The following is a 16,652-nucleotide window of genomic DNA, read 5'->3' as shown; positions in this document are numbered from 1 at the left end:
CCCCAAAAGACAAAAAAAAGAAAACAAAAGTCGATTTCTTATTTATGTGCGAGTCAAATATTACGACGGTTGGTGGTACCAAACAATTGGCACATACCAATATATAAATGGGACTCATTACCCCGTATGTGTCATGGAGGCGCCAGGGGACCCCTATTTTCAAATGACTACTCTTCCGTTAGTTCTCGTTAGATTGGAATGCAGTTTGGTATGAATACTTTTCCTTTTCCATTAAAGTTGTTTCCTCATTTATTTGTGAGTCAAATATTGTGACAGTTGGTGGTACCGCATCATTGACGCATACCAATATATGAATGGGGCCCATTACTCCCCATGTGCCACGGGTGCGCCAGGGGGCCCCATTTTCCAAATGACTACTCCTCTGTTTAATGCTCGTTGAAAAAGGCTGTCATTTGACATGGATATTTATACGAGCGGATGTCAAGAGCCTCTCGGAAACCTTTTTTTACTCGGTGGAATCGAGTCAATTGACTGAATCCTCGGGAACGTGGTACGTACTATTCGGCGCCAAGACGTTCCGCAGGGCCAACAGTAGTTCACTTGTTAAATCCAACAAGCATTGTTACAATTAACTGACCCAACTTTCCTTTATTCTTGCAGTACTTTATTGAAAAACTGGACAGTTTAGGTTATTTTTTTTTACTATAATAGAATAACAAGGTATTTAGATTAGTAGGAACTACTTGCTGGGCTCTAGTGTCTATCTAAATGAGTAACACACATTTCTTAAAAACTGAGCACAAAGATATACTTTCATACACTCAAAGATGGAGCTTAAAGAATAAAATGAATCAATGAATTTCAGGTATGAGGGAGTTGGTGCAAATGACAACATGAGGACACAGTGATCTGTTTGTAGTTGATGTATTTTATTGTGAGAGCAGGAGTCATAAAAAATTAACACAAAAAAACATTACTATAAAAAAGATGGTGTTAAAAGGGGATGGGGCATATAAAACTGGGCGCAGTCATGACATCCAAAGAAACACATTGGTACAAAATCATAATAACATAGATCAATATTATTTTGGCTTGGCAAAATGAACAATATTTGTGGTTAAGGATCATCCTTCAATACAACAGCACACAGTCATGCTTTAGATGTAGAGTTAGTTCAGTAGCTTCATATTAGCGAGGGAAGAAAAGTAGTAAAATAAAGTGGATGCAAAGAGGTCACAGGTTCCAAGGTTCAGGCAGGTACAGGTCTCTTATTCCTCCACGAAAATTTTTCTTTTCTTCATAACATCCTTAAAATTGCCAGAGTCTCTTCTTTGCAGGTTTGTGGTTCTTTACCTTTTATTCTTCTTTTTGTCCATACTAAAATATATTATTGTATTAATGCAAACTACAGCATTGTACACTACATTGTGTAATAAATAACCTTAAAGAAATATAAAAAAATAGACACATAAATATAAAAGTTCTCTATGACTAAACAGATGGGTGGGGGGTAATACTGCCTTAACTGAAAAGCACACACAGTAGATAATGGAAAAGACAAATAATAATAATAATAATAATAATAATAATAATAATAATAATAATAATAATAATAATAATAATAATAATAATAATAATAATACTGACAGGTAAGGCAGAGCTAAACTTCAGTTGATCACACGTTTTGTTATTGAAAAGACATCAGAGTTTCCTGTTAAAGAACTAGCTTTGCATTGGATACGTCATCTCGCCAATTATGTGCATTAGTCACCAGTGTGTTGTTACTGTTAAGGAAAGTGTGTGTGTGTGTGTGTGTTAGTAAACAGTAAACAGTGCTTCGGCCTATTGAATGATCTGCCTCTGCGTTGCCTGATGGCAGCTTCTTGGCTTTGTTCAGTGTAACGTTAGATATACATGCTTTTCTTCTTAAGGTGAATATTCTACATAAGGCCCTGAGTGCAGAAAGGAAGGAGGACGGTTTTCTGTATAAGGAATCAGATGTGTTTTTTATCTATTCTCATCGACTATATGGACAAAAGTATTTGGCCTCAGCCCCTTAGCTTAGGGAGCTTTCACACCAGTTTAGTCCCGCACTCTATCAAAATGGGTGGAGGACAGGTGATAATTTCATCACCTTGGTTTGCATTCAGAGCGCAACTTCTGATCCGCTCCAAACAACCTGTGTCGCCATGAGGTAACCGCTTAAGGGGCCGTTACTGAAGTAGAGACTTCTCTAGGCAGAAAAACAGAAACCCGAAGAAGAGGCTCTGATCAAAACGTTCTGTTTTTCATTCGCTCCGAGAGCGGTTGTGTTCACGCCACTCCTAATTGCTCTCGGCTTCGCTCTACAATTCTGCTGTTTGATCTGCTCTAGAATAGAATAGCTTTTTTCTGTCCAAGAAAATCACATATAGCATGGGAGGACAGGAGCGGGAGAACTGTGGTTCCTCGTATTTAGATGAAAAATGAGAGAACAGCAGAAGGAAAGGTGTCTAGACTTTGTTTGCGTGTTCACACTGCTCAAATGAGGTGGACTATCCAAACAAATTAATTCTAAAGCCTTTTAACCACTCTCGGATTGGTTGGTGTGAATGCAGCCTTAACATACCAACATACTTTGGAAAATGCTGTGCTTCCAAGTTGGTGGGAATAGTTTGGGGAAGGCTCTTATTTATTCCAACGTACCTGTGCACAAAGTCAGGATCATAACGACATGCTGTGATGACCTTAAGCCCAGGGAGCTACTTTGGGATGAATTGGAACAGAGATTGTGGGCCAGGCCTTCTTGTCCAACATCAGTGCCTGACCTCATAACTGCTCTACAATATATGGGCACGGATTACCACGGATACACTCTAACATCTCATAGAGAGCTTTCCAAGAAAAGTGGAAGCTGTTCTCTCATCCATATAGAGCATATCACATGTATTTGAAGTTGCTGACTGTTCATTTGTCCAAATACTTTTGTCCATAGTGTAGTTGGCTCTGAACATTTAAACATTTTGAGACTAAGCATATTCCTCACATTAGCTCATGCTCTGTCTCTACTTTAATGCAAACTATGAATATTTTGCAGTGCAAACTGACTTGGTTTGATGTGTTTCTTCATGTCAGTCAATCATGTTCTCCAAAACCAAAGTCTCATCAGTAGCATCATCATCACTGGGGGTAAAAAAGGAGGGGAGGGGGCTTTTTCTAAAGCAATATAATATTTGTGTTCCGTTCATTTTTTAGGATTAAAGCACTTGAAATGACTTTTATAAAAGGTAAAGTCATGACAGCTGAGACACACAAGGCTTTGCATTTTTGTGCCACTTGCTGCCATATATGGTGTCATTTTTTTGACATTTTTGATCTATTCTTTTTCTCAACAACAGCAGCATAAATGACAGAGGTCATAAGAGAGGAACGATTGTTAGCTTGACATGGGCTGAGCATGTTCAGACAAAACCAAAGGCTAGTACGTCAAACTGCGATCTGACCAAAAGAGAATAATTTCATCTGCATGTTTTTGATTAAAAAAGAAAAAAAAAGCATACTGTCAATGAGATAAAATGTCCAAAAAGGATATTTTGCTGTTAAGATGTAAAAAACAAAACAAAATAACATTAAAATTACATTTTTAGACTGATTATCAAAAAAACAAGTTTGATATCTAAAAGAAGTTTGAAATGTATTAAATTTAAACAAGGCCAAACACTTGAAAGAGAAAATGACTTCTATACATTTTCTAGGATGAGAATCATAACAAAGTAATGAGTGGCTTTCGTAACACACTAAGTCTTTTACCTGTCAATCTTAAACACAGTTTGACTTTAGTTCCGACATTGTTCCTTTATCCTTGAGATTGCTTGAACTGTAGCCCTGATGCAACACTCACTGTAAAACACTGATTTGTTCACAATGGCTTCAAAGGACCTTCACATGGGAAAAGTGGCCCCCTAATGTTTATTCCTCTGAAACCACATTGTATCGTGAAAGCACCGGACAGAAACGGCTGCCCATTGCCAGCTCCATGACACAATGCTTCCATGGCCGTAATACTGTTGGGTACACGCACAGTCCAAGGTAAACCAGCCACTCGTAGTGCACAGGATTTTCTCCTTTTGGTTGGAAGGCAATGAAAGCAGGAGAAATGTCTCCTAGCTATGCAGCTCCCACACTCTGTTGCCTACATGTCCTCCTCCTCCTCCTCCGGTGGGAAGCACTCCAGGATTCTTACACTGAGGGAGCTAAGAGAAGCTGCATCGTGGAGGCGCCTGATTGTTTCTCATGAAAGAGTGTTGCTCTTCCTCTATTCGCCACCTTCTTTCTCCTCATCCTTATTCTCTTCATTTTTGTTCCTGTCCTCTAGGTCTCCCTCCTCGCCTCCAACCTCTGCTTCCTCACTCTGCCTTCCTTCAGTAACCATCACCTCCTCGCTCTGCATAATTGAATCCTCCTCCTGTATCGTTTCTTCCTCCTGTGTCTCCTCAGCTTCTGGTTTCTCCTCTACAACTCTCTTCTCCTCCTCATTACCTCCTTCATTCCCTACCTGCACTACCTGAATGTCAGCCATATCAACCACACCTTCAAAAACCTCCTCGTCTTCCTCCTCGCTCTCGTCCTCTCTGGTGCTGCTCCCTCGTTCGTCTGAATCCATGTGAGACGCCGCCAGGAGGTGCAGCTGCTGGCCGCGGGCCTCCGTTTCTGCCACCATAGCATCTCCGTCCTCGTCCTCCAAGCTGTGCTGCCCCCCGGCTTCACTCTGCTCCTCCTTCTTGCAGTAGGAGTAGCGGTGGTTCATGTGCTGGGAGTAGGAACCCGAGTGGGAAAAGCGCTTCCCGCACTTATCGCACTGGTACGGCTTCTCTCCTGAGTGGAGGCGCATGTGTTCGATCAGGTGGTGTTTGTGTTTGAAGGCTTTGCTACAAATGCCACACTCGTGAGGGCGCTTCCCTGCAGAGACAGAAGGATGTTGAAAAACCTGTTACTGTTCACACTTACATGATGTTGTCCTAATTCAGAATTATTTATTCGCACTAAAAGCATTCTGCTTCATGTTTACATGGAAATAGTCATTCTGAATTGTGGTTTACATGGAAACACATTAATTCGCGTTTATTGTATGTATGTCCATGTGAATGTCCACATGTTTATGCTTCTGTCCATCCACTCTTTTCATTATATCCATATCTTCTAAGGCTGTTATTAAAAAAAGAGTCACGGCTTGGGTCGAACGCTTGCTTCGAGCGGCCATCTTGGATTATGTTGTCACCAGCGTGTCATCTTAACAGGACAAGCATGCGCAGAATGACCGGAAGTAATTTAAAGCGGAATTAAACGTTTACAAGATCTAGGAATTATTCCATTCCGAATTAAAATCATAATAAACCAGCCACCAAATTTGGATTTGAGTTTAATTTGGAATGGCCATTTTCATTCAGAATTAGGTGTTTACAAGGTGATTTCTTATCTTTTTAAAGAGGATTTTATTTTTGTTTCTGAATTCATGGGCAATTAAAGCTCTCACGTAAACGTAGCCATTGAAGCACAAGAGGACGTTTCCCACCTGATTCTACTGAAACAAACTTAAAACTGATTAATTCATCCTCTCAATCCCTTGTAGAGATGCACAACAACAAACATGCTATCACTGACAAATAATTTATAGACCTCAGTTAAAGCCAGCCAAATATGATGGAGGACATCCAAAGTAGAGTGTAAGAGAAAGACCTGTGGCTGTGATGCCACCCATCAGACCACTGAGCACGTCACGTCAAAATTGTGACGATACCATGGGTGGCAATGAAGCAGATATTTGTGCAAAACTCCTTTTCCGCTGCTCTTGGCCTCAGAAATCCCTCCTGTGCTATTGCTCTAGCTCTTTATAGTTTTGTATCAAAGTGCCAAAACTGGTTACTTAAAACCATGTGTGGTAACGGTGTATCCAAGGAGAACATACTAAAATAATACAGGAAAACCACAAGTTACGCCTGAAAACTTTCAGGACAATAACAAAGTGGGAGCAGCTAGTTTCACCTTGTATTAGGTCACTTGGAGCTGAAAGCACTGTCTAAAAGCCAACTATCAGAGTCAGGAAAAATCAAGACAAACCACTAAGTGCTGACCACGGAGACCATCCAGTCTCCACATCCCAAATCTTTACCAGAGCTCATCTGTCATAACACTCAGTACTTCACATGAGAGGCTGGCAGCATAGGAGTGGGAACTGATGGAAAGAAACTCTCAGACCTATTCTGTGGAGGTTGAGTAATACCCACTGGAATGGTGGAGTCCACCCTTTGGTAAACCCCCTTCACTCGCTCTCTGACTCATCCTTTCCCCGAGCCAGCACTGAGATCATTTTCTTTTAGTCATTTTTCTTTTCTTTTATTCAATATTCAAACACGAATATGTAATTTACCTGTATGTTCGTATTTGTGTCTCAGCAACGAACTGCTCTTCTGGAAGATCTTGTCACAGAGATCACAGGCGTACAATCCACTGTCTGTCCTCTTCATCTTTTTTTTCAACAGGCCAGAGTCAGAATCAATCTGCTCATCCTTGGTGGAAAAGACCTCAAAGCTTGTGTCCAGCTCTTCCTCCTGAGGGTAATGTTCAATCAGTTACATGCTGTTCGCAGGAAAACTGTTCTTCTCTTTTGTTCACTGAACAGCAAAGCACACAGTGTATGAAAAATAAAAGAAATGAATGCTGAATCGCTGACTCCCCCTGCTACTGTCTGACTCAGCTCTTCTACCAATACTATGAAATAGATAACACACACAATGCAAATATAGATGTGACCAAAGTAGGTCACGGACAATCCACTTAACCAAACAGTGGAAAAGAGCACTATTAAATCATTTAGGAAGGCAGTGGTGCAAGTCTCAGATGAATTCTGGTACATTGCAGCTTTAATGCCGTTCATACACATGTCCACATCCATCTTTCAAAGTTCTTTAGGTGAAAATATTCACAAAAAGCTGCTTTTGACATTTTGATATATTATTGATTAATGCATTTTAGAGCGGTTATCGATCTGATATCAGCAAAAAAAAGTTGTCCTGTATCTGAAATATTTGACACAAGCATCTATTCCAGACTCCACTCCAGCAGGTTGAATTTTCAGAGTCTTTTAATTTGTTTTTTAATTTATTCAATTAAATTGTAGAATATTATATATATATATATATATATATATATATTGCACTTTAAATATAAAACTTCATGTTTTTATTGGATTTATTTTTCAGGGTCTTCCAATTTATTTTATTCAATTGTAGAATATTCTTATGTCTAAGGTTAAAATGTATGTAACCAATTGGTTAATAATAAATGGGTCAGTTTTTCTCATACCTACTGCTGCTGACTATTGTTTTCTATTTGAGTAACATCACTTGATCAAGACTTTTCTAACATTTCACACTACAAAATAAGGAACAACTCGGATCGATATCGGTATCGTATTGGAAGTGATCAGGACACGCCTAGTACTAAATGATATGGGACCATATCAGTGGTGTCCGAACTTTGTTCTGAAGGACTCATGTCCTGCATGTTTTATATAAGTTGTTCTTTATCTATGATTGATCACACATTTATTGTATTTTGCTGGAAGAAGGGGAACATCTAAGGAGCAGGTTGGACGGACCTGTAGCATCTGTAGCTAGTGTCACCACTGACTTATAGCTCAATAACAGACACCAGTTCACTTCTACAACGGGGTTTCAATGCCATCATGTTAACTTACTTTGGTTTATTTGGTAACTCCATTTCATACAATAGGAAAAGAGCTTCAGTGGTGGTAAGTGCTAAAACTGTACAACGTACAGTGTCTAACACACTGTAAGAGGAAAGCTATGTAAGCAACAAGACTTCATCTACTATGATGTGATGTACTGTATGGTTTAGCATTTTTGGAAATTTTTCATTTGAGTGGGGATTAAATGTATAGAATAGTTACAAAAATACTACACACATGAACATATCCAGCTTCTTCACAACCCCATAGCAACCTCTACTCTCAAAGGAGCCATTTTACTTACCAGGATTAAAGCCCTTCTGGAGCCGAAAAATACCAATGGATTTGATGGGCAACAAAAAGTAACTTGAATTTGATAACATGATCATGTTCGCCAACATACGCTAATTGCTAAATCCTTGCAACAGTTAAATAAATCTTTCCCCACACAAATCAAATCTCTATGAGGCTCCAGAGCCGCAGGTTGCAGACACCTGCCATAGCCAATGTGGAACTAAGGTTACACTTTTCAGACTAAATAAGTCAATGGTTTTCCCAGTGGGGGTGGTTTGACCAATTCCCCCAACAAGATGCCTGTGATGGACCGTCATGGATTACTTCTGATTCAATATGAAAGTGTAGTTTGTTTCCATGATGAAGCCTGAAGTTAAATCCTTTGAATGTTATTCTTTTAAAATAAGTAATGCAAAGTTACCTGTTTTAAAAATTAAGTCAACAAAAATAAGAAATAAGTTTTTCATTGGCGGTGAAGGGATCTACAGAACAGCACAGCAACATCACTTTCAATTTGTACTTAACTCATTCAGTGCCAGCCATTTTCAGAATTGCCGTTTTTGAGCATTTTGACGGATTTTTAAAGACCCACAGAATATTTTGTACTATGACAATCTGAATTCTGACACCAAATTCTGAAAGAATTCATCAGAAAGAAGAATTTTGTTTCTAGCTTCTTTCGTTCTTCTGTAATCAGCAGTTGAATAGAGGCAAGTTTCACACAAATTGCCAGTTTGTGACAAAAAGCTGAGAAAAACGGCTTTTTCTAAAAACATCTATTAGTGACATTGAAGCATTTTTTTTTTTTGCTTTAGGGACACCTCGACATTGGTTTCCTTCTATAAATCTACAAAAACAACACAGAGACTGGGCTTTTGATGGCAAAAATATTATTATTATGCTATCTGACTCACAGTTGAATGTTTTGCTTACTGAGTTAAGTCTACCACTCTGGGGGGATTCACTAAGATCTGAAATAAAGGGTGGTAAACCTGGTGCGTCCATAAATCCTTTGATGTTGCAGTTTCCTCAACTGCAGCGAGGAATTCACTAAGATCGCAGCAATGATTAGCGCACATGGAGAAGTGGTGGAGACTGCCCAATTTAAATGAGCGTTTTGCTCGTTTAATGTGGAAAGGTGAGTTCACAGGAGCACATAATGACATTTGAGGAAGTTAAACTTGGAGACTTCTCTGTCTGCTGCACAAACATTTAATAATGTAGAAAACTGAATAAACAAATAAACATGCAGTTTAAACAACTTTAAAACGTAATTATATTTTTCCCCTTAATTTAATGTGGCTGCTCCATCACAACTCCCGTATTTTACCCCTCTTTCCCGCCATCTTCCCGTATTATTATTTTCCCATAATTATACCGTATTTTAATGTAATAATAATTAAAAGATGCCTTACTAAACTGAACGCCATCACTAGCCTCATGAGAACTTCCACCTGAAATGGCCTGAGTGACAGTTCTCGCGAGATTAGTGCTGACAGCGGCAACAAACCCAGAAACATCTCATAAAAGAGATGATGAATGAAGACGTTCCGGCGAAAAAAACAAAGAACTTGTTTAAATACGTTGTAAAATGTGACAGTGAGTTTATCTTCCTAAAGACCATCAGGATGTGACACAGTTACACGTTCTGTTAGATTAATAACTGAGATTTTAACGTCTACCACAGTGGAAGGAACAACGTAAATCACCATGAAAAATCAGCCAATCACAAGCTGCACAAATATACACTGTTTATAAAGTGTTAAATAATGTAAAGTCTGTAATAAATGTGTCTAATAAGTCATTAGTGAATACCAGAGAATGAGAAATTCTAAGAAAATATTTTAAAAAATAAAATGTTAATGTCTAACTTAAAGACAAGCAATGTGAAATTAATAATAAATATGGAATGTGTTGACTTGTATATGAACTGTAAGTATATTGAATAAATAAACACATGTGCTTCATAAACACATTTATGTTTTTATTTAGGCTGTTTTATAATTTACGAATTAGGGCTGGGCAATATATCAAGATTCAAGATGTATCAAGTTTTCTATTTTGGCGATATAGAAAACTATAATATTTCATATATATGAATATAATAGCTTATTATGTATCAAAATACTAGTTTTAGTAGTCGCTGCTATTACTTAACAGAACAACATGTAAAGCTCAATTGGATTAAGTGCACATATTGATCAGCTGTTTGTTAATAAATGTCCCTGTGTGGCATTTTGTGGCAAATTTAACCCAGAATTGTTTTTCTGGTCAGACTTCATTTGATAAAATAATCTAGATTTATATCATATATCACCATTTTGAGAAAAAATATGGAGATATGAGTTTTGGTCCATATCACCAGCCCTAGTAGGAATGTTCACAGCATTTTAATGTCAATCAAGGACGACCTACCAGATTATAATCACATAATTGTATTTAGTAAGTGGTTGACAAGTGGATATTTTAGATTTCTTGTACATCTATCTTAAATATATAGGGGATACTGGAGCGTGGTTGGGTGGGTGGGACGGCTCGTAGTGGGCGCTAGAAAATTTCCCTTATTTTCAAATCCAAAACTTGACAGGTATGCTACATCAGTTCCTGTGATTTTGCTCTGATCAGTCCATGAAAAATAGGCCGATTTGGACAGAAACCGTCCTACCATTGATCTGAGTTAATGCAGCAACAGAGTCTGTCAATCAGCCTGCACCATTTGAAGATGACCAACTGACCATCATTCAGCAGGGATGACCTCCTGAGCAGTGCTGTGTCACCACACTCTTATATGTGAACATTGTGCCATCACTGCATAAATTATGCATCTGATCAGGTGATTCTGGCCTGATGCTCGTTCCATCAATGCGACACCATAGTTTGATGGTCAAAACATCACTGGAGCAGTGCGTCCATAGCGTGCACAGCATCCTCTCTCCACCGCAGCGTCACCAGACTCCACACATGCACCGCCGACGGTGTGCAGCTTTTTCTCTCCCTCAAACACACTTTATTTCCTCATTCAGTCGATGTTATTATTGACTATTGTTTTATTAGAATTATTGTCTTATACTAGAAAGGTTAACAGGAGCCTTTTTTTCCATCTCCGCTGTGTTTTGTGTCAACATTTACTGCAGCGGATCTCTGCGTGTATGTTTGCACCTGCCTGTCAGTCGTACTATTTTCCTGTGCGAAAACAATCACCGCAAACAGTTCCACATTTGATGAATTGCATTGCGCCCACTGCATTAATTAATTTGCATGCGCTCCCCCCATTTTTTGCTCCCCTTGTGAGCTCTGCCATCTTTACATATTCATCAGAGGGAAATGCGCTCAATGGATTGGGGGCACATTGCGATGTGCAGCAGCCGCGCACTCTTGATTCCCTGGGGTTTGTATGGCTTATCAGCATGTGGAGTGACCTTTGCACATGTTTTAATATCCCTAAACCTTTAGTGAATCCACCCTTCATTATCCACTCTGCTCATCTAACCCTTATTGGCCTTTTGGACATTAGGAAATAGTTAATCAAATAACTTTAATATGCATTCACTAGGGGTGGGATGATTTACAAAATGTCAATCAAAAAGAGTCTACAGAGCCCAGATTTAAGATATGGAGATACTCTTTTTTAAGAATATTAGCATGTCTACTTTTTCTAACAGCAGTTGAGACTTTTGGACATTGACTATGTCTCCTGCACCGAATGCAACTGAAGCAACTCTGATGACCAGATTACATTCAAAATCAATGTAAATGTTGTGACGTCAAGCGAAATCAAGCGGGTCTTCACTGTCTGTAGAGCTGGAGGCTCTAGAGGGCTGCACACTTCCTCAACTTACTGGGGCAAAATAATAGTGGCATACTTCTTGAATAAGCCAGTATGTTTTGAGTGAACTCATCCTTTAGTAACGCCATGAGTTGATAAATTAAACCATAGGTACAAGTGGCACAGTCTGTGATAAGTGCTGTAAATGTACAGCCCGATGAAAAAGTGTGCAGCACTCTCAATGCAGCAACGCTATCAGTGGCTGGCCGGCTCTGCAGACACATACTATTTAACATACTATTTCCCGGTCCTCATGTCACTGGAGCGACGAAGCAATGGAGTGATCAAAAAGCGCAACTGTCCATACGACTCATCACAGGTGATTTAAGTGACTGTAGTCGCGTCCGGTGAATACACCTTAAGATGGTTTGGACACAGGGAATTAATCAGTACATAAGTAGGCCTAGACAAAGACCAAAGCAAAGATTTTACATGTAGTGAAAGAGGACATGAAGTGAGTTGGTGTGAGAGAAGATGATATAGAGGACAGGGTTAGGTGGAGGCAGATGATTCACTGTGGCAACCCCTAAAGAGAACAGTCAAAAGGAAAAGAAGATCTTATATCTTAGTGCACGGTATATCGTCTACAGTGACGTGCAGTCAGGGTAGGCAAGGTAGGCAGTGCCTACCCAAGGGTGAATTGATATTTTGATTATTTGTTTTAATTATAATATAATTAAAAAATATAGCCTAGAGTACCTATAAGTTTGACAGTCAGCATTTTGTGCTTTTCATAACCCAAATCGCTAAACATCGCTATTTCCTAACCGCTGTAAGACAGGAGGAGGCCACACCTCTTCTCAAAAGGCACGTTGCTGCTCTACCTCTGTTCCCATAGCGTGTTTTTATGTGTTTGCGCATGCGCACTCAGTTCCCCAAGATGAAAACCATTTACATCCAAAGACAGCGTAGAGAGCAGCTCTCTACGCTGTCTTTGGACGTAAATGGACGTAACCGCACTATGCTCAACATATGCTGTACATAAGTTCACAGTGCATTAGTGAATTGATATCACATGACCGCTGCTGCTACGTTTTCTATCTAGTGGGCGGGATAACACTACAGTCAGGATGACAGCGCTAGAGACGATAGAGAAACTTTTTTTTGAGGAAAAACGACAGCTTTTAAAAGATGAAGACCAACACCTGAGTTACCAGACCTTCAGCAAAGGTAAGGTCAGAACATTGTTCATATTTTCTACAGTGAATAGTACAAAAGGAAGGATTGAGTTTGTGGATGCACTTCACTCAGTGGCGGATGCTTTAAGACTACAAGGGAACCTCAGCTTCCCCTAAAATCAGTGGTCAAATATGTAGTGTTGTGTGTACATTTCATTGACTAAATATATGACAGAACACATGTATGTTTAGTTCAGAATCAGCTTCTTATAACAGGAAACTGACAGTGACAGTGTTAATAAACAGTGGTGAAGTTCAGCTTCAATTGACTTCAATGGGACAGGATTTAGGGGTTGATCCACTGCAGTCAAACTAGACGCTCATTGGATAAATGCTCGGTTATGACGCACTTAGTCCCGCCCATCGGACGCCGGGCTTCACAGGAGGTCTATGGAGCAGTGGGCTGGATCTGTCTGTTCCGGACGCTGGAATAATGGATGATGATTGGATGATCTGTCTCAGGCTAATTCAATTTTGATTGACAGCGAAATGAGCCAATCAGAGAGTATGGCGTTGTAAGCACACAGGCGGGTTTTTCAAATATTTCAGTCCGTTGCTCTGTGTTGACACGGAGACTTTGCTGATCCTCTCATAGCGAATTAACTTCTGACAAACCTAGTGTCTGTTTTTGGTGTTTGTGGAGACTGTTACTGCTTGTGTTGTGAGACTTTTGACCAAACACTCACACTCCAGCGTGCAGCAGCTACGTGCGTGTGCGCGCGCGTGCGTGTGTGATAATCTACAAATAGTTGTTGACAACAAAATGTGAATTCTACTAGAATTCACATTTAAATAAACAGATACATTTTCTGAAGTAGGCAGAAAATGAGCTTCCCCTGCATGAAAGACCAGCAGCCGCCACTGACTTCACTGAGGTTGTTCTGAGTTGTTGTTGTTGTCTTTTTCTCCGTGTCTCCAACACAAACAACAGATGCGCTGTCATGAGATATATCTTGTTGGGAAAGTATGGAGGCTATATTAAATAATTGTTTATGTTTCTTTAATGGTGTTTTACGATGTTGATTTTGTTAGATGGCTAAATGCTTTTTCATGTGGATCTTGTTGGGTTTTTTCTTTATTATTAATTTTATATTTTGATAAGCGCATTGAGATGACTGTTGTAAATTGTGCTATACAAATAAAGTCGAATTGAATTGAATTGAATTGAATTAATACTTGGCCAGCAGAAACATATGAAATTGTCATTGGTGTTGACATTGGCGGTCTCGATTTAAAACACCCTGCCTACCCAACCCTAGTGCTCACGGCACGTCACTGATCGTCACACCCATAGTATTCAAACAATCTAAGGAGCACCTAATAACAATGCCAAAACAATGTTTTTACAAAGATGATGGTTGGTCAATTGGTGATGGCTTGAGCTAATTATTTAGACAACATGCTTCATAATGTCCACATTTAAAAGCTACATATTACTAAAGACCATTTGATTACAAGGAATGGTGCCCACCTTGATTCCATTGAGATGGAGCGTTTCTGGCCCGTCAGTCCCTGTAGGGCTGTTTGCTGTAGTGGTGTAGGCTAGCTGTGGGGTTAGGATAGTCTGCTTCTTGTTGTTGGCTAGTGCTTTAAGGCATCGCATTGTGGTCACAATGTCCAGAGGTTTGGCACTTGGCTGGCTGGCGTACAGTGCGGGGCATTGGCCCATGGCTGAGAGTGGTGACACCTTCCTCTTTGTGCAAGTTAAGTTTAGGGGTTCATCCTCATTGGTAGCGCTACATAAAGAGACAGAAAAAGACCAAGCTCCAGATGCTGCTCTCTCTGTTTCCTCTCTGAGTGACTTTGGCAGTGAAAGGTCTAAAGGACCTTCAGTGCTTTTAGGGGGTTCAGCTGGGGAGGGTTGACCAGCAGTCAGGTTTAGTGGTGAAGAAGCAGCTGGTAAGCAGTGAGTGCCATTTACTTCTGGAGTAGTGGCTTCTGTCGGGCTGTCCTTAGTTACAGACTGCCTAAGAGTAGCTCTGTCCCTCCCCAGGACCAGAGACACCACATTGTCTTCTTCTTCTGAAGGAGGTGTTGGTGCCCCCAAGGATATCTGACCCTCTTGCATTTTGTCAAACCATTTTGTGACCACTTGGATGGGCAAGCTGACAGAGTTGGAAATCTTGAGCAGCTCTTCCTTCGTGGGCTCTGCATTTAGGGCAAAGTAAGCCTTTAGTAGGGAGAGGAGGTTCTTAGGCTGAGTGCACAGTCCTTCTTCTGATAGTAGAGCTACCACCGCAGACTCAGACTTGTCCAGGCACACCTCATTCAGACTGAGACGAACCTTTTTGCAGTGCTTGAGTTCATGAAGGCTGTCCAGGCCGCTAGGACACTTATCACACAGGAGACAGGTTTTAGTGGTTTTTACCTCTGATTTGTTTATCTCAGAAGCTCTGCTGCCCCTTATAGTCAGATCTTCTGGATGCTTCTGAGATTTGAAAGTGTCAATATTGTCCTGGGAGGGTGATATCGGCGAAGGCTCTTTCTTCAGGTTTGTCGAGGTGAGCTTAGCCTGATTGGGGTCCAAACTGTAGTTAATGATGATTTTTGTATTTCCATCCTGACCCACAATTGGCAGACTAATGGCAGAGATTAGCTGCTGCTGCTGAAGCATTCCAGTGCTTAGCACTGTAGTCATCTGTCCTTTAGTGCTATTTTCCAGTACCTGCTGTAAGACCTTGCCATCCACCGGCGCTTTGAGTGCATTCTGCAGGTCAGAAATATTAATTCTGATGGGTGATACTAGGCCTAAAGTGGGGAGGACCACCGCCTGCACCGTCCCCTGAAGTGGAGCGGTAGCACCTCCACCGAAGACCCCACAGTTAATGTTTGCAACAGGTGTAGATGTTAACACAGTTGGCTTGCACTCATAGTCCACAGGCTCTGTCTTTATCTGGTGGAGTGGCAACTGTTCCTGCAGCGGCTTGCTGTGTTCGTGCTTTTCTCTTACACCGACGACTGAAGGCTGTGTATGCAGCCCTGGTGATGGACCTCTTTGTATTTTACTACTCCCTAAGGACGCTCTGCTGTTGACTGATATGATGCCAATGCATTTCTTACTGCTGATGTGGGAGCTGTAGGAGCCTGAGTGTGAGAAGCGCTTCTTGCAGTTGGAGCACTCATAGGGTTTCTCTCCTTTATAAAACCACAATGAGAAAATCAGGGAGAGAGAGAACATGTGGGGTGAGGATCGTGGAAGCAGACACATTTACATGATTCAATATTAACATTGCAAAGTTACGAGAAGAGCTGCAGCATAAAGCTCTACTGCATTTCAGATATGTTTAAACAATCAGACCATATTAGACCATTCCCACATTTTCTATCTAACACCAAAGTAACAAAATTGAGGAACATGATGAGTAGAAGCACACAAGCATGGGATAGAGTAGCTGAAGGAACAAAATTCACTTGATTCTAAATAAAAACACAGGGCTTAAATGCTTAAACCTGAATTGCAATTTGAATCTCCTCACATGAGTACACAAGGTATTAGCATGGTTACTGGGGTGTTCACTCACCACTGTGAATGCGTAGGTGCTCCTTCAGGTGGTGCTTGTATTTAAACGCCTTGCCACATTCAGTGCACTTGAATTTCCGATTGCCACCAGGCTGGGTAATGTGTTTCTGTGGGGTGGGTGAGAGACATCACTCAGAGAGACTCACA

The 16,652-nt window shown here is 40.5% G+C and overlaps 1 protein-coding gene across 1 annotated transcript in view; it reads right to left on the bottom strand.

Annotated features, from left to right (window-relative positions):
- Window positions 1-869: 869 nt before the first annotated feature.
- The window catches only part of zeb1b (zinc finger E-box binding homeobox 1b), an 84,591-nt gene continuing 68,808 nt past the window's right edge, over window positions 870-16,652 (bottom strand). Inside the window, exons 6-9 of the mRNA XM_028434389.1 lie at window positions 16,507-16,612; window positions 14,457-16,120; window positions 6,368-6,548; window positions 870-4,899 (exon numbers count right to left, since the gene is read on the bottom strand). Coding sequence (XP_028290190.1) covers window positions 4,256-4,899; window positions 6,368-6,548; window positions 14,457-16,120; window positions 16,507-16,612 — 2,595 coding nt within the window. The 3' untranslated portion in view covers window positions 870-4,255. The remainder of the gene's footprint in view (window positions 4,900-6,367; window positions 6,549-14,456; window positions 16,121-16,506; window positions 16,613-16,652) is intronic.

Source organism: Gouania willdenowi, chromosome 20 (assembly GCF_900634775.1).
Source record: "Gouania willdenowi chromosome 20, fGouWil2.1, whole genome shotgun sequence".
Lineage (NCBI taxonomy): Eukaryota > Metazoa > Chordata > Actinopteri > Blenniiformes > Gobiesocidae > Gouania > Gouania willdenowi.
Note: the sequence above shows the minus strand (reverse complement) of the source record. Positions and strands in the feature narration are given on the sequence as shown.